The 25,144-nt window shown below is 42.3% G+C and overlaps 2 protein-coding genes across 3 annotated transcripts in view; one reads left to right on the forward strand and one right to left on the reverse strand.

The window, feature by feature from the left end:
- Positions 1–5,125: 5,125 nt before the first annotated feature.
- FBXO7 (F-box protein 7) lies at positions 5,126–20,443 on the reverse strand. Of its 2 annotated transcripts, none has more exons than XM_075938242.1 (9): positions 20,040–20,443; positions 18,070–18,373; positions 15,532–15,759; positions 13,729–13,870; positions 11,607–11,690; positions 9,667–9,762; positions 7,820–7,996; positions 7,055–7,092; positions 5,126–5,868 (listed from the first exon to the last, which is right to left on the reverse strand). In XM_075938242.1, the coding sequence occupies exons 1-9, from the start codon at positions 20,159–20,161 to the stop codon at positions 5,464–5,466; spliced, it is 1,596 nt and encodes a 531-aa protein (XP_075794357.1). In that variant the 5' UTR covers positions 20,162–20,443; the 3' UTR covers positions 5,126–5,463. The 2 variants fall into 2 exon arrangements, with proteins under 2 accessions (XP_075794357.1, XP_075794366.1); XM_075938251.1 differs by lacking the exon at positions 20,040–20,443 and adding an exon at positions 19,434–19,827.
- BPIFC (BPI fold containing family C) overlaps positions 19,316–25,144 on the forward strand; it is a 53,576-nt gene continuing 47,747 nt past the window's right edge. Inside the window, exon 1 of the mRNA XM_006137975.3 lies at positions 19,316–19,545. The gene's annotated coding sequence lies outside the window, so the exon portion shown is untranslated. The remainder of the gene's footprint in view (positions 19,546–25,144) is intronic.

A 25,144-nucleotide genomic window follows, 5' to 3' on the forward strand; every position in this document is an offset into this window, starting at 1 on the left:
TTTCAGTGTGCAGCTTAGCCTGTGGTTTAGTCCTTTGCCATTAACTGAAATGGGAACAGAAATCCAAAATAGCAAGCGAAACAACAGCATGGCCATCTTGAATTTTGCACCTACATGGGAATAAAGCCAGAGAGAAAATTCATTCTAGTAACAACTAATCACCACAATACAGTCACATGGACCCAAGGCAACCAGCTTCCAGGATCCTTGTAGATTAAATGTCTTTGGAGCTGTGTGCTTTCAGGCATGCCATTTTTCTTCAGTGGGATGACTCTTTAGCGTGCCAGTTGTACCAACAAATGTCTGTCAGTGAATACTGAAGGAAAATAACCTCTTGATCATTTCCCTTCTGTGTTTCTCGATCTTCCTTCTGAGTCTGCTAAATGGTGAAACATGTAGCACTATTACCGCTCCTGTGCAGGCATGAAAAAATGGAGCCTGCTGCTTGGCAGGCTCCAGGTGCAATAAAGGGGTGCCATGGACGCACAAAGTACCACTGATAAAAACAATAGCTGATTTAACAAGCTCCATTTTGTGGAGAGGAGGTAGCACAACTGTGGGAAAGTAGGGGTATGTTCTCCTTCTTTACATCCACCCCCTTCCATCCCCCCAGCAATTCTTCTTAGGCAGTTTCTTTCCCAGGGGAGGGGGGTAAATGGTTCCAGGGCACATCAAAGAACAAAGACTTACTGCCAGAAGTCTCAGTTGTTCCACCCCCACTTATAAAGCAAATAACTTATTTCACTTAATTTTTCCAGCACTGTCTATGCAAAACTGAAATAACTAGGAGACTAGTCTTGCACTGCAGTTAACATCAGCTAAAAGTGGTCACAGTACCACCAACTGGAGCATTTTTGCTAATGCTGCTGAAAGCAGTAGACAAGGTCTAAGCATAGTGTAGGTGTGAGCTTCAACTGTCCAATTCTTTTCTTGCAAATCAGTCTTTTTAGCAAAGTAGGTTTTTAAAACCCTACTTAGCATATGGATTCTGACCAGAGCAGGGGTACAGAAGGGTGGTTACAGCAATGCCATTATGTCACTACAAGAAGATGGCTGTTTTGATTTTAAACACAGAAGGATAAAATTAAAAATGTACATCTTAGCCTGACCTGCTCAGATGGTGCTGCTGTAATACCAAAGTTGTCAATGTTACTGGCATATGCTGTATAACAGACTGCAACTAGATTATGGGAACTGTTATGCATGTAGAACTGCCAGGAACAATGTGAGGTAACAAAGCTATTGGCAGTAAAAGATGAGATAGACCTGCTCATTGAAGCATTTGTATTTATAGTCCCAAATGTCATCTTACAAGCTGCAAACAAACTGGAACTCTTAGCTCCCTTTCACAAAAAATAAGGGCTGCACCATGACTCAACAGCCACAATCAATGTTACTTGGTAATTCATATTCAGTCAGTGCTCTAGCTCCCGGACGACAATTCCCATTCCATGCCATACAAGAGGTTTGACAAGTCAGAAGTGCTGTAAGTTGCAGGCAGCCAAGTTCACAGGTTAGAGGTATGACGGTTATGGTCTAAGTTGTTTATTATTAATAGTCCAGTTGCACATTGGAGCTCCAACCCACCATCAGGCCCACACTTGAGATTTGCAAAAGCACCTATTGCTTTTAAACCTGCAAATTCCATTGGAAGTCAATGCCAAATGTGCTCCTAAATCTGAAGTGCTATCCAAAGTCTCTGATCAATGGCAAGAGTCCTCATCACAAAGACCTGATTTCTTAATCAGTGGCTCTCAAACTTTTGTCCTCAAATAGCAAGCCTCTGAGGCCGCTGTGCTTATAAAGTATATAAAAAGGTGTTTTTAATTTAACACCATTATAATTGCTGGAGGTGAAGCAGGGTTTGGAGAGGAGGTTCACAGCTTATGACCCCCCCCCCCCACGCCACCACGTAGTAACCTTGCAAGCCTCTGAGGGATCCTATCCCCCAGTTTGAGAAACCCTGGTCTAAAAAGACAAGAGACCAAGATGGTGGGAGCAGGGGAGTATTATCAGCAACTGAGAATTGGGGAACTGAGGCACAGCGCAATTAAGCAACTTGTTCAAAGTCACACAAGAATGGGATTTAATGTGAGTAACTTACATGCAAATAGACTGGAAGAGAGTAGTGTAGCAGAAAAAGCAACTAATAGGAAGTAAATTAAAGTAAGATCAGAATGTATTTTATCTTATATATTCCTTTAAACCTTCCGCTTGGTCGACCACCATAATCTCAACAAAGCTACTGCAGTTTCCTACTCATTCTTCAATCAAAGCCAATAATGCTGTATTCAGGACAAGATTTAGGTGCTGTGGAAGTAACAAATCAGACAGGTTATCAGGAGATAACAATATGCTGTCCATGGACCAGTGTTTGCTACTAGATTATTTTATAACAACATAGAAGAAAGCAGGTAGCTTGCTCCAGAGTCTGAAGATGAGTGATACACATGGAAGTTTTTGGGCAAAGAGGGACTAACAGAGCCTACAAGAAAAGATGAATTACAAACACACAGCAATTCTGTTTTCATGCAGCTTGCCTACAGATAAAAGGAGTGAATATATTCTTGTGCCACAGAAATGTTGGTAACCAGACAGTTTCTTAACCTAAAAGGTTGACCTGAATGATAATTAATATGGTTTACATTCCAATGCAATTAAAACTCCTGTGTAACAGCCAGGGATTAGAGAACTGTAAGCCTGTCCTGGGAACCACTGCTCTTTTCCATTTAGCCTGCTGTGTCCTGCTCACTCCATTTGGATATTGTCACGCTTTGCATTCCAAGCAAATTTTTAAATTTGAAAAAAGGAAAGACATGATTAGGCCATTCCACTCTGAGTGCCCGTCAGCAGCAGCCCTAGAGATACTGCATCCAGGAGATTGCTGTAAGTAAAAGATAGGAGACTCCCAATCTTTGCATTCTTGTAGTTTTACTTTTGGAGAATTGCATGAAAAATGGCAGCACTACTGGTCTCTTTTAGAACTTGAAGACTGGCAGAATAAGCGGCCATCACAAAGCCAGCCTTGAGCTGTTCCTTTCCATTGTACATAATTATATACTCAGTCTTCCAAGGCAAGTCTGTAGTCTTCTTATATGTTCATGTTAAGTTGTAAAAATGTAAAAAACAGTTCTCTGGAATTGGAAGGCTCAGGAAAAAAATTAGATTCTTGTGCCTCCAGGTCACACTGTTATAAATCCAGCACAAGAGAGCCATGAGCAATGGCAATGACGATCTTCTTCTTATAAACAGGCCATTTCAATTATCTTCTTCATGAACAAGCATACACATCACCACCACCAGGACAACTGGAAACCTGGGTGGCAGTCTACCAGCCAGACACAAAATACACAGATTAGAGATGGGCATGTAACCTCTGTCCTACAGGTAGTCATTTCAGAGTAGGATTGGATTGGGCACACTGGTAGATGGAGGCAACATGGAAAACCCTGTAGGAAAAAAAATACACTTCAGGCTCCAGCACTATAAAGCCAGGAACTCTCCCCAGTTGTGTGTTATCAGTGTAACACACATACTAATCTCTTTTCCGGGTAGCAGCTTTTTAAGAGATAGTTAGTGAAGACGTGAAGAGAAGAGAAAAATTTTAAAACAAATAATACATTAAACTAACGAGGTTGCTTGCAGTATTATGGCTACATTTCTAAAGTGCTCATAATGGCACACCACTAATGGAGCCTGAATTCCCTTTTTTCAGTTTATAACCTATGGAATCTCAATCATCATTTATTAGCTATGACACCTAAACATACATCTATTTCTGTTTATAAGAAAACTACAATGGAATGAGTTATTCTCCCCACTACAAGTAAACTATAAATATTAAGAGCAGCTTACTTTCATGTCCTTACATTCTGCTAATGCATCCTTAGTCATGAGTTCAGCCTCCAAATGCAGATTTGCACCAGCAATTAACTTCAGGAGCAAAAAGAATGCAGGGGCCATCTGTGCCAGCAAAATGGGATAAAATAAATGGCAAAGCTCCAGTTGTCTTCAGTAGCATCAGGTTTTTTTAACCAGGTGTGCCACTGAAAATTTGACCTAAAAATCACACAGGTAATAAAAATTAACTGGAAGCTGCTGCTTTGATAGTGAAAGATAAGAAAAGCCACTCTTAATTTCCTTTGTCTCAATCCTATAGCATGAAACTGGAAAATACCAGCAAAATGGCAGGTGTCAGAGAATTATCAGCACTATTCAGCTTTGCAGAGATACTGAAAACTATCCTAAAAAAATCTGAAAAATGCATTAAGCAAACATATATTCTTTAGTAAAGATCCCCCTATAACTAATTACTGCTATTTTCTTTTATCTAGGCCAGATGAAGTTCCAGGCTCAGTAACTGTGTACGTTCACTGAATGATCTAGGAGGATGCTTTGGCTATGGTCCCATTAGCTGCTTCCTTAATTAAAATAGGAATGCATTAATGGCACTGATAATACATGCTGAGATGTGTTATTTGCCTGAAAGATATATCATTTGATACTGCAGTAATGAGATCACATAGGAGCCATGTGAGTTGTCACTTTGGGTCTCCTACTGCAACCTGGGTCTTCACTGCAGCTGGAAAGGGCACCCTGTTTTACAGTAGCAGATAGCTTAGCAAACTGGGAAAAGGGGTATTTTTGCTGTTTTTAAACACATACAAAATGCCTTCTCCCATTATATGCAAAACCAAGCAGTTTTAAGAAGGAGGGAGACAGATGCACTTTGTAAGTTTTGCTGCAGGTCTTTGCATTTTGTTTGTGCTTTTGTTCGGATTTTTTGATTGAACTGTAGCATGTTTGTATTCAACTATTTGTAAGATGAACTGTTTTGTGATATTATTTCTGCAGTAAAGAAGAAACCTAGCCCTGTATTCTTTGTGCATTGAGTCTCACACCAAAATTGCTTTTTATGTAATTAAAAAAAAAAAGAGCAGAGAAAGTAATTAATCAACTTTAGGAACATTTCACACACTCAAATGTATCCTGTAAACACTAGTTCTAGCATCTTACACAGTATAGGAAAAAGAAGGGCTTTTAGCCAGATGGATTACAGACACCATCATATATCCCAAGCACTTAATTCAATCACTCAGATAACAAGAAATCAGACCAGATAGTATTTGTGCTTAAAGTGCTCTTTATCTGACGCAGTAAGTATCAGGTCAACAACCTTCTTCTCTCCAAGTAGCAGGTTAGAGAGGCAAAAAAAAACAGTAGCATAAACTGTCAAGTCAGAGCTCCTTTGAAAATAGCACTGAATTGTAGGTGGTGTAGGGTTATCATTTCCATAGAGCTTAAGTGAACCCCAGGCCTTGTTGATAAGATACCCTTGTGCCCGTGCATTCTCATCATAATCAGAAGGGAAGGCTGACCTTAGTACCCTGATGAGATCTCCTGCAGTTAGAAAGCAAGCTCAGGAATTAACATTTAGAAACCCATCAAAGGAAGATGTGGCAGTCAGATGAATGTACGGCGGATGTCAATGGGGCGGCCTCGGCTGGGTCTGGGGAGAAATCTGTCACTGGGACCAGCTCGCCCTGGAAGTGTAGGATTTGGCCCTGGCAGAGAGCCAATCGGATCAAAATGTGGTCTGAATGGAGGAAACCGGCCTGGCGCCTCTCCTGGGCCAGGAATGAGCGAGTTAATTGGGTCTCCAACATATGGTAGTGTTGGTCTCTCATCATATTCGCCACCAATGATCATTGGCGGGTAGATGGAGTTAGGAGAGAATGGGTTTGGAGGAAAGGGGTTTGGGTAGAATGGGCTGGGATGAAATGGAATGGGATGAGGAGGAGGGGGAAGAAACATCATGTGCCTCCATCTCAGGGCTTCCTTCTTCTGCTTTAGTTTCTTCTTGTAGAGCTGCAGAAACAAACAAAATGGAGCTTAAAATTCTAGTGGTGCTCATTGTTCTAGCTTCCTCAACATGAATTTTCTTCACATACTTGTTACTGGCACAGAGGGCAAAGGGGAGCACCTTCCATGTTCTGTTATTTACAATATGTACATTAAGGATGCAGCTGCCCAAGCTGCCCACACAGCCAGAATATCATGATTCAGCAGACTCAGACCATCCTTCTGAGCATCCAATTTTTTTTGTAGACGGGACTCTGACTTGGTCGGTCTCTCACTTTGGGTTTACTTTAAACCCCTATGGCCACATTTATCCCTAGTTTAATTCCATTGCAAAATGTGTCCTTGGTGTAACCATGACAATTTCACTTTATTTTGTGTGTTTTATGACTGCTTTGGGATCTAAATTGCCTAAAATATCAAAAAACAAACAATCATAGAAATGAAATACAACAGACAGTGCTAATTTCTCTTAGCCTCACAAAGGGTTACTTACAATGAATCACATTTTAAGATCCTTGGGTGAAAAATAAAGTTTGTAGCATTACACACATTTAGACAGGAAAACAGAGATCCTGAGCAGTTAAGTGATTTGTCCATGTGACATAGTAAGTCGGTGACTCCTAGTCTCTGCTTTAATCACTAGAGGATACTACTTCTCCAGCTGAAGAGATCATTTGAGATTTAAAGAGTAAATTTTCCAAACAGGACCTGGTATCTGAGCAGTGTTCCCTCTAAACTGCAGGGCACCACAGCTTCACACGTGATTAATCAACCCCACCCAGTCAGAGGTTCAGGGCAGGGAGCTGACTGACTGGGGGGCGCTGATTAATCACCTGGCAAGCTGTGCTGCCACGCAGCTGAGAGAGAACACTGAATCTAAGACTCAGTTACACTGTTCCAGAGGACCTCTGAGATTCTCCCACCCTTGCCAGTCTCAAGGTCTAAAACAGCAACTCCCCTTCCTGCCAAGGACTCTATACAGGTCCCTGTAGAGATCCTCAGATCTATTCCAGGAGGTGGCCAAAGAGTGTTCGGAGTGATGCAATGCATTGTCTCCTGTATTTACATATAAAGATCTCAACTCCCAGCATTTTAGAACCTAATCTCTGTTCCCACTTAATTTTCAGGTTTACTACTGATTCTTAAAAAAGCCATGGAGACATATCCCAAAGAGACCATCTATAATACTCACCTCTTTCCAATCTGTGTCACGTGGCCTAGCAATTGGATCTGTGAAAGGGCAAAAATTAAACAAATATTAAAAAAACCATATTGATACAGAGGCTCATAAACAGTTTTTGCTGTTAATGTTGTGAGGGTTTGCAAATAAGGTAGGCAATCAGACCCTAAGTGCCTTTGCATATAAAAAGTCAGTATCCTTCAACTAAGACATTAAGACTCCTAAAAGGTGTACCATCAGGACCCAGTCACTACACAATCTATTCATTCTCTTTTCTTCACACAAAAATTTCAAGCTCCCATATCTATTCATCAACTACAGAAACCAAAGAAATACTGTCTCTGCTACTGTGTTACACAGCACTTTCCCTCTCAACCTATGACTTGCTCAGTTTCCCAAAGAACTTTACATGAGAAACACTGGCAAAGATTTTTAATTCTATGCATCTTTGCAGTAAAGAGCTTGAATATTTATAGAAACAGGTGAAAACTCAGAGATTCAGCACCAGATGATGGGCTAGCTCTCTGCAGATCACCAGGAAGTGCTCAGCAGATTATCAGTTTTCCCACAATCCAAGAATCACTGAAGGAAGCATCTCTCTGTAGTAGGCTTCCAACCAGATAACACAATTAGTTAATATAATGATTAATTAATAAATGCACTCTCCATTTTTAGGAAACAGATGTAGTTGCCTAAAGAAGTCTCTAGACATAGTCTGCTTAAAAGGGACCTTAGGTGGCTGCACAATTAAGGAAAAAGGATGCGTGTGGGAATCACCTCGAAAATCCCGCAGATATATAAATCTCCATAAAAGCTGGTCATTGGAAGCTGTGTAAAGATCCCGGCAAACAGCAGACAGAGAAAGGAGTGAGCGGATGTCCAGAAGTCGGAAAATCCGTAGCTTCAGTTCTAGAGGGAGGACTACTAAACCAAACACATCTGGCAGGTTCAGCGCTAGAATTGAAGGTGGAAAAAGCAGCATTATTTGCAATAATTTAGTCGTCCCAATCAGCAAGGAGTACTCTCCCAGTTTGTAAACATATTGTTTTCCCTTGAGTCATTTCCATGGAGCTTTCAGAGTTCCATTACTTAACTCTGAAAGTGCTTATGATAAGACTTACTATGCCAGTTTGGAGAGATACATGTTCTGCACATACGTAAAGTGGACAAAGTATGAATACAGCACTGGCACTTGGCTATGTTTCACATTATTGTGTCTCAAACTTAAGATGCCCCAAGGAGCTAACCATACTTTACAGATTACAAAACAGAGCAAGAGGTTGGAAAGATAAAGGCATTAGTTGTCTAATTCCAGTAATCCACAAAGCCACATTCAACAAACAACCTCTATTCACAACAATGAGAGTGAATTCATCCAAAGAGAGTGAATTCATCAAGTTTGTCTTTGGTTTGTGAGGCCGAGATTTAGTCTGGCAATTCCTGTACACATAAAGTATGCTTTGCTATTGCCTTGCAAATCACCCAACTGGGTTGCTTCACACCCTTCCTTCCAATATCTCAGTAATCAACCAGTAAGCAGGTCATCCCATAGTTAGAATACAAGATATAACACCATGTAGCTTTTCCCCAGCCTGACAAAGGAACATATCCACAAAACAGAACTTCAACAAAGGAATGTAAGCACTTAAGGCTGGTTGCTACTTTATCATCACAAATGGGAAATAGTTTTTCCAGCTGTATCAGCAGTGGCATAAATCTTCAGCACATTAAGTGAAACACAAATGTTGTATTTATTTGAACTAGGAATGTGAAAAATGAACTGGTAAGCATGATGGGTTCTGGTTAACTGGTAAGGACTAGAGCAGTTCCCTGCCTGCCACAAGCAGGAGGCTGCTCCAGCCCCGGAGGGGCCCACTGTGGACAAGGACCGCTCTCATCCAGAGCAGCCCCTGTCCACAGGAGGCCCGGGTGCCCGGCGGGCAGGGGTTGTGGGCTGCTCCAGCAAGGCTGCAGTGATCCCCACCCTGGATCCGCAATTTAAACTACACAATTTCAGATTTTTAACAGTTTTTACAACATTTCTAAAATTAAAAGATGACTAATTTAGTTTCTTTAGAAGTAGGTATATTTCTCTATTCTTACTCTCTCTGGGTATGTCTACACTTGCACTCTCTTTCAAGAGAGGGATGCAAACAAAGACATTCGAAATTGCACATGAAACCGGGATTTAAATATCCTGCACTTCTTTTGCATAATCGTATTATGGCGCTATTTCAAATACAAAATGCAGTGTAGATGTGGTTATTTCGGGGGAACACCCTTCTTCCGAAATAACTGTTAAACCTCATTTTTATGAGGAATAATGGTTATTTTGGAAGAAGGGTGTTCTCCTGAAATAACCGCATCTACACTGCATTTTGTATTTCGAAATAACGCTATTGCAAAATAGTGCCATAATGCAATTATGCAAATGAAGCGCGGGATATTTAAATCCCAGCTTCATTTGCAATTTTGAATATCTTCATTTGCATTCCTCTCTCGAAAGAGGGTGCAAGTGTTGACATACCTATGTAACCAACATAAAGGTTACTCATGACACTTTCTATGTAGGACTTTGGACAGATCCCAAGTCATAACATACTGACTTCTTTTATTAATGTTACCTTGTCGGGCAGCAGCCAGAAGAGGGTACACCAGCTGGTCTTTAAAAAGGCGGGATAGTTTCTGAAGATCTTTGTATATCCCTCCAACATTTTCTTCTATCAAAATAAGATGACAGAGTTTAACTTCAACAAGTTGTTATATAACATACAAGACAGAGGTTTATGGGTTAAATTTTGTGTACAAGCAGAATTCTATAGTTCATGAAAGTTTTCATTTTTCATATGAAGAAAATAATGAAGTAAAATACTTTATTTGGAATGGATCAGAATAAGAGGACAAGCACTAGAACCTGGCCAAATGCATAGCTGGATAAAAAGAAATAAAGCTAAGAATCCTGACTGATGTACTATTGTTTCCATTATAGTAGTGTGATGGAACCCCGATCAAAGATCAGGTACCCACTGTGTCACGTATGCTACTAAGCCCTCTAAATCATCCTGCTGCTTCTACATAGGACAATACAACATTAAAAGACCCATGTAAACCAGCAGAATAATTTGTGGAAAGGATAGTTTCAACCTTCAGTTGGGAGTTTCTTGCATTTCTGAGACTTTGTTCCATGTTTCCTCTTTTCAATCATTTCCAACAATCCAAAATTCAGACATTTAAAATAAAATGAGAGTTTTTAAGACAAAAGGAAACAGAGTCCTATCAAAACAGATCACAACCCAGTGAACCAAATCAGTAATTAAGTGTTGCCACCACAGTAATAATATAACAGACAAGTCCATAGCAGATATTCATGAGTAGCTAGGTGTTATCATTTTGCATTTACAGAACCAAGAGGATTACTCATGCAATTTTCCAAATGAAATTTGTTTTCAGACTCTTAATGCTTTTGCCAGATTTTAGCCACAGATCAGGCATATAAGGCTGAACTGTTAAACCTGACAGATAGGCTGAAAGGAATGGTTGCCCATTCACTCATTGAAACAAAAAAGCAAAATGATGCTTCTATGATCTTAGCTACCCTTCACTGTTTAGTTATCCTTCTGTAGTCTTTTAGATAAAGTTTTGTTAACCAGGTTATGGAGCTACCCAGGATGCAGAGCAGTGAAGTTCAGATACTGCCAACAAGGCAGTCATATATACTTTAGAGTACAAAACAGAGTAAATCACTTAAGTGGTTAGTACACGCTTTCTAACAAAAGCAACATTTACAATAAATTCAATTCCACAAAGACAGAGCTGATGTTAGCTACGCTGAATCCCTAATTTCCACAAAAACAAAAAAAAATTGAGTCTTGGCCGGTTCATCATTACCGCCTAAGAGACACCTATATACATCCATATGTTTAGTTAGGGGTCCCACAAAAAATGGATATAATCTAGGAGGGATCTGATGGCCTCTTCAAGCTTCTTCACTTAGGGTACGTCTAGACTACAAGCCTCTTTCGAAAGAGAGCGTCTAGACTGCAACCTCTTCTTTTGAAAAAGTGAGCCGCTTTTTCGAAAGAGAGTACCCAGGCAGTCTGGATGCTCTGTTTTGAAAAAGCCCTGTTTGCATTCAAGAATGCCTTTTTTTGAAAGAACACTTTCGAAAAAAGGCGTTATTCCTCATGAAATGAGGATTACCGCCATCGAAAGAAAAGCCGCGTTCTTTCGATTTAATTTTGAAAGAACGTGGCTGTAGTCTAGATGCAGGTGAAGTTTTTTCAAAAACAGGCTACTTTTTTCGAAAAAACCCTGCAGTCTAGACACAGCCTTACATAGCTAATCTAGGAAATCCAAATAAACTTACCAGCAAAATTCTACTTAGTGACCACATTTCTGCATTCCCTTTTCCTCATGGCTAGTTGCTTCATGAACTGGTAGTCACCCACCTTTTTTATCACCATATTGGCATCTCAGACCTCTCTGTCCAACCAGTGCTGTCTATGCTAGTCCTTTCCCTCACTTTTCAGGCTGGCTGTTTTCTAAAGAGCCGCATTCTAAATACCTGATTCCTGAAAGCAAATGAAGGATGTTGGCAACAGCTGCAGTCTCTTCACACTTTTAATTTCACTGTTGATTTTTAATGTTGCTGCAAATGTTAAAGAAAACAGAAAAAAAAAAGAACACGTTGAGAGACTCCAAAGACCATCTCATTACTACTTTATCTTTTGAAATAGTTTAGTTTTCCTTTCCTCACTCTCCTTCCCGGGCAAGAGGGAGAGGAACTAAACATGTTATACAATTTTGCCAAGCAGTCAGTAAACCTGTCTTACCTCCCCAAAGAGAAGAGAAAAGAAAGATCAGTTACCTACAGCAGTTGAAATGGCCATAACAAAGCTAAGAGGTGGCAGTGGTACAACCTGAATCATTATTTCTAGCAAAAAGAAATCTTAAACTGTAGCAAGGAGTCACTGCTCCTTTTCACTAGATGAACACTGTACACAAGGCAATCAGTGCTCTATCCCTCTCCATCATGAATTCAAGTGAGCAATTCTCCTGACTTGGCCAAAAGATTAGATTTAAATCCTGGACAGTAAGATACGCTTCATCACATACTCTGAGATGTGTTTACATATGCTGTCATGGATTTTCTTAATTTATATATACTTTCAGAAGTGCGCACTTCTGTTGAATCTGAGGTTAGAATCAAGATGAGAAGTAGCACTGCCTTTCCAAAATGTGGAAGTATCAAAAAATCACTCCAGATAAGATGGAAATTATTTTAAGACAACGAAGTGGCACTAATTTTCTGGAACAAACAGATACGATAAACTGAAAGTGAGTGCTTAGGGATGTTGTTAAAGTGATGCTGATGAATCAGTAAAATAAATAAGTCTGGTAGCAAGGATGTAACATCACGTTTGAGTAGTTAATGAGTTAAATGTTATGTTTAACCAGTTAACCAATTAAACAGGGCAAACAGTCGGGCTGCTCCAGCCCAGCTCACGATGCCCAGACTGGAGCAACCCTCCTTCCATGGACCAGGGCTGCTCCAGCCCAGCTGGAACAATCTGCCTGTGGTACAGCCCATGGGGCTACAGCAGCCCTCTACCCACAGCAGGCAGGGGGCTGCTCCAAGCCCCCACTGGTTATTTGTAACCGGTAAGCCTCACCCCTTAAGGGTGAGACTTACCGATTAACTGATTAAACATTCACATCTGAAACTTGTTTGTGACCTTTACAAACAGCATGTGATATAAGAGACATAACACTGCTAAACGCATTACATCTATTTTAATACCTTGAATTGTACTTCCCAAACTCCCATGAGTTGAAAGAAGGAAAAGACAGGTTTCCCAATATGCTAATCAAAAGTACTGCTCTGTATTGAGCTGTCACCTAGGCAAGAAGGAGCCAAGCACATTCAGAAGTAAGGATAGGTCTACACTAGCACTTGATCAAAAAAACTTTTGTTGTTCACGGATGCTTAAAAAAACCCCATGAACGACAAAGTTTTGCCACAGCAAATGAAAGTGTGAATGCTGCTTTGTCAGCGTGAGTGCTCTCCTGCCCACAAAGTGAAACCTACTCATAGGAGGGTGGAAATATTTTGTTGGCAAAAAATGCCAACAAATAGCATTCACACAAGTTGACTTTTAGCAACAAGGCTGTGTTGACATAGCCTTGTCATTAAAAGCTGTGTAGCCTAGACATACCCTAGGAGGAAGCACCTTTCCTTGTTCGACTGATAAAAGCTTTGTCTACACTACCGTTTGAATAGCAAAGGTTTTGTAGTTCACAGGGGCTTAAAAAACCTATTCTTCCCCAAAGATAAAAAGTTTTTCTGTGGCAATGTTCATAGGGGGTGGAAATATTTTGTCGGCAAAAGTGCTGACAAACAGCATTTACACTGCCAGAATTTTGGGGAACACGACCAAGTCACTAACAGATGTGCAGTGAAGACAAAGCCTAAGAGGCTGCACTAAAGATTCAAAGGAAGTCTAGTCCTGTCTTCCCTTGCTGGAAGAATGATAGCTGTGATGTAGCATCTTGGGTGTGAGAGGAGAGAGTGCTTCCAGAAAGTAAAAGAATTAAGTAGCTTAACGTAACAGGCTGTATGAGGTTAAAAAACCCACAACAACCCCAATCAGATCCCCATAGACATTTCTACTGCCTAGCATAGTTACCATTAATGACAATAAGATCTCCCAAAGGCACACAAGTCAGAGCAGCAGAGCCATCTTCACAGAGGGGATGAGTGTACTGCAGCTTATAAACGCCTCCACTTCTCCATTTGTCAGGCATAGACACTGCCTTTGCTTCAGTCCCCTGACAATAAATGAAAAGATAAATAATACCGCATTCCTGAGTAATCTACCAAGGCTGAGAAGAACTAAATGAAAACATTAACAGCTACTCAAATCCCAACAAATGTGTGGGAGACAGAATAATTAATATGTCAGTGCTACATAAATTCTACAAAGACAGACTACTCTGTGGTATAACGTGGCATAAAGATTTTATCAGCATAAACTTGGGATGGCCACATTAACACAACCTTAGCCATAGGTGCCAACTTCCCTTCTAGTTGGGGGGTGCTCAATCTCCCAGACTCTGCCCCCATTCGACCTCTTCCTCAAGTCCCAACCTGCTCCCGTTCCACCCTTTCCCATAAGCCCTGACTCTGCTCTACCCCTGCCCCATTCCAATTCTTCCCCAAACTCCCTCCTTTTCCTGCCTCCTCCCCAGAGTGTGCCCCATCTCCACTCCTCTCCCTCTCTCCTGGAGCTTCCTAAATGCCTTAAGTCAGCGGTCTGCAGTGCTCCAGAAGCACTAGCAAGGTGGGGGAGGAGTTGGTTAGTAATACCATCAGCAAGGTATAGTGAGAGGGAGGGGGAGCTTGTTGCTGGTGGGTGCTCAGCACCCACTTTTTCCCTGTGGGTGCCACAGCCCTGGAGCACACATGGAGTCAGCACCTATAGTTCTAGCTTTACCACTTGTGAATACACAAATCATCTTAACCATACCAATAAAACCTTTATACCACAATTCACCATATTTTCAGTACATGCCACAGGAGGCTGAAAATGTATATTAAGAATGTTTTCAGAAAAGCTGTTGGGACAATTTTCACCTCTCCCCCAGTAAAGCCAGTTGTTTTGGTCTTCATGAATCCATGTTTATGTACAGGGCCCCACCAAATTTACAGGCCATTTTCATAAATTTCACCATCACCACATATTAAGAATTGTGAATTTCACAGTTTGATATATTTAAATCCTAAATGTCATGGTGTGAATATGAATATGTATTTTAAAATGGCAGAACATAAACATGCAAAGCCCTTAAAACTCATCATTTCTAAAACCTGGGGTCCCGACCCAAAAAGGAGTTACAACGCTATTACAAGGCTAAAGTAAACACCAATGAAACTGTCAAATTGTACAGGGAAAGGGACTGCAACAGAGACATCTATTGTAATAGACTGTTCTATATATAAGACACTCATTATTTCAAATTAGAAGGCAGACTGGCAATATATATAATGCTGCTATGAAAGATGTATTTTTCCTACGTGGTTGCCCTGGGGAGCAGGGGAGAGGAGTACACAGTTATTGATAACTGAATAGCAAATGATATAAATGCATACATTCTCAATGTTTAGGAACTGAATTTAAACATTATCCTCTCAAAATCAAAAAATAAGTTGCAAACATCCTTCTACTTTCCCTATCAAGTAGGGAGGCCAAGGACTGACTATACACGTAGACTGAACTAATGCCTCACTCTTAGAGGTTGTACCACTCTTTCATCATCGAGGCATGTTGGCAAGATGAAGTACCAGCTTCCCTAGTTTAACTGCCCATGCTGCCCAGAGGGATGTAACTGATCAACAATAGATCTTTAAAACACAGACATTAAGAATATTATAGATATTCCAATTTTTTTCTCTACGAAATGGGAGATTTGTCTTTCTGTTTTGTACTTACCTGAGGTACATAACCTGTCTCCATCATGAGAAGATGTACCAAAACTATCAAGGCATCATTGGCACTAGTACATTCAGCAGAATGGTAGAGAGTTTCCAAAGAGTGTGGAACTTCCCCATCCACAGCTTCACTGCACAGCATTGGCTCAGAAGGATAAGAACCTGTGCCTTCCTCCAAATCAATATCATCTGGAACTACTCCAGAAGCAAACTCTAGGCTGAATCCTGCCTTAAATGGAAAGTAATACAAAACAAGGTAGCATTCACAAATTTACATCTGCATATCAATTAAGGTCCATTATAATCCTGCTAGCCCACTCACCCCCAGTTTTCTTTCAGCTGTATTGCGAAGCTCTGATGTGAGGTTAAATACTGGTTAGTCACTCAGAATTGTCATGCAGAACTCCAAAGGATGCTACTTTTAATTGGCAGCCCCACTTATATTTGGGGAAAGTATTCTTGTACTACAACACAAAGCAACCTCCAAAGAGAGAGGATGTCTTGGGAGTAGGTCACTGGACTTGATTCTTGGCTCTCCAATAGATTTCCTGTGAGATCTTCACCAAGTCACAATCTCTGTGTTTCAATTTCCCATCTGTAAAATGGGAATATTACTACTTTTGTCTGTTTGGTCTATTTGTAATACAAGTTTTTTAGAACAATGTCTTTCTATTATGTGTGATAAGTGTCGTACATACAATGGGTTTATATGCACTTCTGTACTACAAATAAATGATGTAGTAAGCATCAGGAAGCAGGGATGTAAAATTCCGGTTATCCGATTAAGCAGGATCCTAAGGAAGACCACTACAGCTCCACTGGAGCAATCCCCAGCCCATGGGGCTGCCGGCTCCTGCTCCCGGTCCCCCTACCGCAGACATAAGGCTGCTCCTGGGTACCAGTTAACCGGTACTGGGTAAGCATCACCTGGTAAGTGTGATGCTTACCAGGTAAACGGTTAACTGTTGACATCCCTACCATGGAGATTCTTAAAGCAGGCTACAGACTCACACACACTCTATGCAATATGGCATCACCATTTGTCAAAATTCAAGGCGACTGACTGACCAAAAATGCCAAGATTAAGACTTGTCCAGGGTGCCCAAGATTCTTTGTAAATGAAATTATTCTCAGCCCCTTAAATCTAATTCCCAAAAGAGTGCCCTCCCCCCAAAATCATAAAAGTTGGTGGCTTCACCCACACTTCCCTTCTACTAAGATAGCATTGCCTTAAAGTCAGACATTCAGATTTACAATAGATAATATGATTATTAAATGCCTCCTGAAAACTCACTCAGACAAAATTCAAAAGAAGCAATTTAAACTGTTTTTCAGATTTTTACACTTCTTTAATTTAGTGGAACATAAAAGGCGTACAGGCAGTCCCCGGGTTACATGGATCCGACTTACATCGGATCCCTACTTACAAACGGGGTGAGGCAACCCCGCACTAGCCGCTTCCCCCCACCAGACCAGGGAGACGCAAAGCTAGCGCCTCCCCCCCCAGCAGACCAGGGAGACGCAGAGCGGCTTTTCTCAGCAGACACCTCAGCTTGAGAATAAAGGACTGAGGGAAGTGAGGTGTGGGAGAATAAAACTGAGCTCTGGAGAAATGTTTGGCTAGAGTTTCCCCTACAATATGTACCAGTTCCGACTTACATACAAATTCAACTTAAGAACAAACCTACAGTCCCTATCTTGTACGTAACCCGGGGACTGCCTGTACTTAGAAACTTGCTCTCCACCTTTTCCTAAATTTTGGGTGGAAAGCCTACTAGGAGGAAGGAGGAAAACTTATTTTAGATACATGAGGTAAGTATCACAATATGATTAATATGTCAAATTTTTCTAAAATGAAAAGCATTTTATTTTTTCTAGAATTTCTTCCCCCACTCCTTAAGATTTATTTTTCAAGTTTTCGCATTTGTGAAAACTGTAACAAGATGCTTCACACTTCTGTGTTTTAGGATGGTTTGTGTTTAAACATAGTTGTATGCGTTGGAACCAACCCAAGTGACACTTTTCTTACAAATAAACTTTTCCTGCAGACTAATCTACTTCATGATAAACTCTTTAAACCATTAACATGATTTCAATTGATTACAAAAATTGCTCACTCCTCCAATGGACAGTATTTCAGAATGGCTCATTGAGGAAGAAGGAGAAACACCCATATGTTCATGTTGTGGAAAGTGACTTTTTAAAAGGAGGCTGCGGAGGTGGGAAAACAAGTCACTCCTAGTTTCCTCGAAAATGGTGTGTCTCTCTGCAGACATCCAATTAGCAAAATCTAGAGTTATGTAAAGGTCTCAGAGTTTGGAACAGCTTGAAACCACTTAATATCACTGGCATGTATAAGGCTTAATAGACTATAAATAGAGACAGTACTAGACAGACAAGCGATTGACCATACACCAGGCAAGCACCTAGAACCATAATATTTCAAGGATGCCCCCTATTATAAAATGGAGCAACCAATGCAGTTAATGTGCTCTCTCCTCTTATTTCTTGATCTGAATATCAGTCCTTAAATATTTACCATATCATCACTCTTCTGAACATCAGTCTGAGATTTATGGTCTTCACGTGGCCCATTCTGCTTTTCTTTTTCTGAACTGCTTGCCTGACTGTGGCTGGTGGTCAAGTTGGACGGTTCGTGATTATTCTGGAGTGGGGGAGGAGGAGGTGAAGATAAGGCTTGGGGTAATATGGATGATGTATTGGTCTCGTCCAGTAACAAACATATCATATCTCCAGAAACTATCCCATATGAAGCCAAGGTCTCATCGTCTCCAATGAGGGCATCTTTGTTGTTCAAAGTTATTGAAAACGGGGTATCAGAACTGCAAAGAGATAGAAAAAACTGCAAGGCTGTGTCTGGTAGGATCAGTTTTAAGTCCTACATTCAAACTACACAAATGTATGGTATGATTACTAAAAGGTAATCTGAAGTACTAGCCTGATTAGTCACATGCCCAAAGAAGTGCTGGGAAATTAAATGATGGGCACTGACACACAGGTTAAAATGATTTTTTCTACTTTCTTTCTTTGTGTTATGCTTAACTAAATCACAGAACCTAGAAATCTTGGATAGATATATAATCTTCAAACAGGTAACTGCCTCTGTCTGTAGTGTACCTTATAAACAGTGTAGAAAGCAGGCAACTGCCCCCAAAACTCACACCAGCTTCAGCAAATATAGGGCATTGTAAACAATTTAAATGAATCATAATGGCAGAGTATATTTAAAATACCGGTAGTTAATTCTTGAAAATATTCTATGTAAATATCCTTTAGCTTTCTGATTGTGTGTACTTGCACAAGACCTTAAAAAGTTAAGACTATCCCAGGAACAGCAAAGATTCCATGAAATTTTAATAAAGATCAATGGTCTGTCCTGATCTCTTAGGACATATTTCCTCTCTCTATGCAATTGGGCAGCATATGTATGTTCCGCTTATGAAGCGCTATGGGATACTTCAGGATGAACATGAAATACGAAAGTAAATATTTTGTTGCCCTTAGGCTTTCGAAATCGCACATTCTTTATTATTAAGACTAATTTAATAGCTTTTATTTTCCTGCAATCAAAATCATGAGCCCTTCACACAAAAAGGTTTTCTTGATTACTGAAACAGAGTCCCCCTCTAGGATAAGGAAGCTTGCGTCACACAGAGGAAAGATTCAATTTTGGTCCATAATACATCTTGCAGAATCAGAATGGAGTCGAGTGTTTCAGGAGCGTTTGAGAATAACTTTCACTTTTCTATTTATATAATCATGACTCAGGAAACTAAACTGTCCCAGCGCGGTTTCACACGCTCCCTTACAGACTCATTTCGTTTCTATTTTTGTGCTGTGGGATAAATGAAACCGGAAGCGACGAGCGCGATGAGTAAGAACCTGGCATGGTATCAACCCGGACTTCAAACACGGGATAATGACGAACCGCTCGGAGGGGGCCGCTCTGGACCGTGTGAAATCCCGTTACGCACCGCTCGGAGCGCAGCACCGGGTAACCCCCCCGCCTGACGGGGCCGAGGGTAGCTGCGGCCCGAGGCCAGACAGTCTCGCCAACCCCACGTGTCCAGCACTCGGCAGCCCGCCCGCCTGTCCGAACGGGGCACGGCGCCGTTGCCCGACTTGGCTCCGCGGGCTGGAGCGCGGCTGTACCGTGCGCAGGGGCCCAGCCCCGCCCCCGCCGCTCCGGGAACCCGGCCCTACAAGGAGACGCCGGATAAAACCCGAGGCGGGCGGGGGGGGAGGAGGAGAAGAGCCCTGGGGCGGCCTGGCCCCGGCCACTGCCAACCTCGCGCGCCCCATCCCCGCACCTGGCAGCGCACCGGGAAGCCCCGCCCCCAGCACTATCCGCCCCGCCCCCACGGGGGCTAAAGCCCAGAGCCAGACCGCACAGCCCCGCCCCCGCCCGACATGGTCCTACCCGGAAGTGACCTGCCGGTCTAGGCGCGAGCCCGTGCCCCCTCCCCCCACGTTCGCTCCTCGCGTTACCTGTAGCCCCAAGTGGGCAGCAGGGCCTGGCACAGGTGCGCGCGCAACTCCCGCAGCGTTGGCTCCGCCCCCGGCATCTCGAGCGGCGCCGTCCGCTTCTGCAGCCGGACACGGAGCTTCATGGCGGCGGCGGCTACTCCGCGCTGCCCCCTGAGGCTCCGCTCTGCCCGCTCGGTGTTAGCGGCGGCGCGGGGGCTGCTGGGGATTGTTGTTGTTTTGGCTGGGGAAGCGCCACCTCGCTCCGCGGGAGCCCTGCCCCCTTCCCGGCCTGCGGCCCCGCCCCTAGGTGTTCATAGGCGCGGCACCCGTCCCGCTCGCCACACTAACTGTAACGTTCATGGGCGATGATTCGGGGCTCACCGCCGCACCTGCGCATTGCCGAGCGTGCGGGCCCGGGGAAAGGCTCGAGCCCCTCCCCCACCCCGCCGTTCGATCGATGATTCGTCGCTCGCCCTGCTTCCGCGCATGCGTTCTGAAGGCAAGCCTCGGGTAGGGCACGAGCCTCAGGCTTGTACCTACGATGCGGGGTGATGAGCCGTGCGAGACCACGTGGCCACTGGCTCTCCCTGGCTGCTGCCTTGGGGCTTCAGCTCCCCCCCAGTGATGGTCCCCTGCCCCACCCTGACCCTAAGGGGATTGTTGTGTGGGGTGACCAGGACACCACATCCATGACCTCACCCTGGGCCCTGCCAGACCTATGGCACCCCAGCCCCCTCGGCAGCATTACCATTACCACCAGAATTGCTAAACTCTGCCTCCAGTTGTTAGAGCTTTTGTAACAAGCAACAGAAATTGATGAAGCAAGCTTGGGATTTTTTACAAAGCTATAAAAAGTACAGCAATGATGGGTAAGCCTCAACAAAATACAGGACTATGTAGCACTTTAAAGACTTAACAAGATGGTTTATTAGATGATCATCTAATTATCTAATAAACCATTTTGTTAGTCTTTAAAATGCTACATAGTCCTGTATTTTGTTTCAGCTACACCAGACTAACACGGCTACATTTCTATCACTGGGTAAGCCTCAGACAATGTAGTGTGTATATCCTCAAAATACAGCCTATTGAAACGTGGCTTCTGTTAGGTCTTCAAAGCTCATGGCAACAGTCTTACCTTTGCTGTTTCAGCACTTTCGAGTCTCAGCTGTGAGCAGGGGGCACAGAGGGGTGAAAAATGAAAAAATGTCACTAACATTTTTGAAATATCAAATGTCTCAGTTTGAATTTTGGACAAATATTTGGGTTTGCTTTTATCTTTTCTGTATTAGTTCATCCACTCTAGATAAAAGTCTGGCTGTTACAAAACGTCATTCAGCAATAACATAAAATATGTGCCTAAAACTGAGGCACAAACATCCTCATATTTTTCAAAATTTCTCTGCAGAAAAAGGAGACTGAAATTAAAAGGAAAATTTTATCTTAGGTTCTTAAATATCCCTCTTTGGTCAGTGGACAGCAATATAAAATTTTGAGCAATGTTTTAAGCAACTCTTCTCACAATTGAGGGTATTGATAGAAAGTAATTGGGCACTATTTCTTTGGCATTGGAAGGATGCTAGCCCAATCTAGTGTTGGGGACTTGAACCCGGACGGCCTCTGTTCGTTGTCTGACCACAAAGAGACAGGCAACACCAGTAAGATCCAATTACAAGCTTTTTATTGAATAGTGCGCACTTACAATAGAAAGCAGCCCGTCTCCAAAGAGAACCAGCCCCGATTTTATTAACAGGTAGGCTTATATAGACAGTTTTGTCACGTTATAGACTATTTGCCCAAGCAACCCACCCCCCTTATTGGTTAGAAACTTTTAGTATCCATGCACACCTGGCCAACTATACATCATGGCCTTAAGCAATTCATAATGCATTAACAATTTTTTATCAGCCCAAAAGACAGGTACTGGGCAACAAGAAGACAGTTTGTTATGGCCAAAGGAGAACATAAACAGGGAGTTTCCTTATCAGTTTTCAAAACAAACTGATCCTTATTACAGCAGGTACAAAAATGCAGCTTTTTACTTATTTTATTTTGCAACTTGAGCAAGCGTGTAGGGTGCATCCCTGCTTGAACCTATTTTCAGTTTTGTTCAGGGACTACCCAGAAACCTTTGTTACATCTGCTTTAGCATAAGTGCACTAGGCCTAATTTTTTAGGGCCTAACAGTCCCCCCTTTGTCCCTAGAGTACCGTAAAGGGACTCTTGGGACACGTAACAATTTACTGCTTGGTGGAGCACGCCTTAGTGCCGATTTAACATCCACAACGAATTAGGACATAGAGAACTACCAAGCCACAAATAATAATGACAGCACTACGAAGTAAGTTATGGAGCCAACCACCAACATTTGGAAACCAGCTAAACAGGTCGCTCCACCAGGAATCCCCTTTCTTTCCTTCATGGTCTTTTGCTACTTGCATAAGATGGTGCACTCTTTTCTAAGTGGCGTTATAAACATCGGGAATATACACACAACACTCTTGTCCTATTAAGGCGCATGTTCCTCCTTGAGAGGCCAGTAGAATGTCTAGTGCTAAGCGATTTTGGAGAACCATTTGCCAGATTTTTCTCTGCTCGGTAGCCAGATCAGTTAAAGCATCAGCAGTGGTATTAGCCATTATTTTCAAAATTCCTTGAAGCGTTATTACTCCTTCTCCTATTCGATAAAAGGACCCTCCCCAAGCATTGGGAAATGCCGCACAAACACCTGTCCAATCATTCACAGCTCGCCAAGTAAGAGGGCGAGATTCTTTAGCATCTGTATTAGTGTCCCTCATATTCCTAATCTTTCCAGTGGGGAGATGAGGGCGGTAAACAACAGGTGGCTCCAACCAGGCCAAGTAGCAGGATTCACTCCATGAAGGAGGAAGGGTTAAATATGCTTTGTTATCGCACACTCAGTACACTTTAAATAAGGGTTGGTTCCACAGCGCCCAACTACGGGGTGCAACCGGTGTTAGGGGACTATTAGGAAAATAACAAGCACAAAGCAATCGGTGATCAGGTCCCTGATTGCAGTGAGTGCAATTTAAGGGAGAACAGTTATTAGAATTATTTACTTAAAATGGGATACACAAGGAAGGGTCTACAGTCATCCAGGTAGGGAGGAGTGAAATAGAGAGTCCATTGGGGATTAGATATTTTGATTTCTTTTCTTCTACTTGATTCCCATGACAAGAAAAGTTATATTGTGTTTTTATCTTTTCAAATTGGTACCCAATATGTGAGATATTATAATAAACTTTGCACTGACTTTCACCAACCCATAAGGTATTAAGTGTAGAAGATCTTTTAAGAAGACACTATTTACCGGGTCGTTGCCAGACCAACAAATATTTATCTGTATGGATTTTAGCATTCGCCCAAGTTATATTCTGGGTGCCTAAAGGATCTCTTCACGATGGAGTCCAAGTTATATTCGCTGCGCTAAGGGCAATAGGAATCATGGGAAGGCCTTTTTGACTATTCATTGGCATTAAGGAGCAAACCCAGCAGGATATATTACGTAATGCAGGCATGTGAGCTTTCATTTTATGAGCAAAGCGCCGGAAGGTATTAGCCTTTGATGCTCTTACATTCCATAGCACCAAAAGAGCAAAGCAATAAACAAAAAACAAAGTAACACACAAAGGGCCCCGAAAATATAACAAGGCCATTTTTCAGATTCTCCAGCAAAGGGGTACCACAGATCTAAGTCCTTTTTAACCGAAGCTTTAGGTCGTCCAAAGGGGTAGCAGTCCATTTGCCTCGAACACAGGTGCTGTCTGCTTCTGGTTCACCCGGTTTGCGGTGGGGTGAACGTGCGTGGCTCCCTTGAAGTCCGACGTCGTCTGCTTCTGGGCCTGGATTGCCGGTACCAGGCCTGTGCTGATCCCCGTTTACTTTTGGACCTGGGTTTTTGGTACCAGGTCTGTAGTGCTCTTTGTTGAGGCCAACTTGTGTAGGCACTGGAACCGGTTTGCAGTGGGAGGCGTGAATCCAGGTGGGCAATTCCTCACACTTTACAGCAGTATGGGTGGTCAGAAGGATTTGGTAGGGACCCTTTCACCTGGCAGTCTTCCACTGGTGAACCTTCATGTAAACCTAATCTTCTGGTTGTAGTTTATGGCACTGCACAGTCAGGGCCTCCTGGAAGGCGTCCTTAACCTGAGAATGATAAGACTGTACACACCTCATAAGTTCCTGACAATACTTGACTATGCTTTCTTTAATAAGTGTTGCATCAGTCAGGTCAATTTTTTTGGCTGCTTAACGATTTCATAGGTCGGCCACATGCAATTTCATGTGGACTGAGTCCAGTTTTCCGATTAGGAGTCACTCTCATGCTCATTAGGGCAATCGGGAGTGCTTCTACCCATGTTAAGCCAGAGTTCTTACATATTTTTGCAAGTTTGTTCTTTAAAATCCCGTTTCATTTCTCTCTATTAGGGACACTGTTTACAAAGCTATAAAACAAGAGAACCCAGACTGTTATATCTATCTGCATACTGGTAAATGCAGTAACTCATTAGGATGAGACTTATAAATGCACATAGAAACAAAGGAGTTTTTCCTCTTACACTTAAGGTGAAAAGAGGAGAAAAAGGAATGTTTCCTTTAAATGAGGTAGGTCTAATTCCTCACAGAGATTGCGGTATTGATAAGATCTCAGCCCTGACAAGACTAGATAGTTTGTGGGTTGGGGAAAGCAATTTGAAGAAATGGAGGAGATATCAGCCTCTGTATTGAGAGAGTGCAACCACTGCATGTTACTTAGGGTCACAATTTCAGGTTCATGTTAGATTCTGTGCCATACTTGAATGTGCTGACAGTATCAGTGACTAAGACTGCTGATTTTTATCCCCTTTTATTGAAAAGGGTGTGATCTTGTCTTTCAGATATAGATCTTGTTGGACTTATCAAGGCCTTTGTCGTTGTGAGTTTAGACCAAAGTGGTTACATCTTAAGATCATTTGGAAATGTAAATTAATGCAGAATGTAACTTCATGCTAAGTGGTGATTCAGGCTGGACAGCACTTCACACATACTACTATATCCTACTCTGCTTTGGTTCCTGTACTGTGCCCATGACTGTGCTGCTCACCAGCATTCCATCGTCTGTGCTG

This window comes from Pelodiscus sinensis, chromosome 1 (genome assembly GCF_049634645.1).
Source record: "Pelodiscus sinensis isolate JC-2024 chromosome 1, ASM4963464v1, whole genome shotgun sequence".
Classification (NCBI taxonomy): domain Eukaryota; kingdom Metazoa; phylum Chordata; order Testudines; family Trionychidae; genus Pelodiscus; species Pelodiscus sinensis.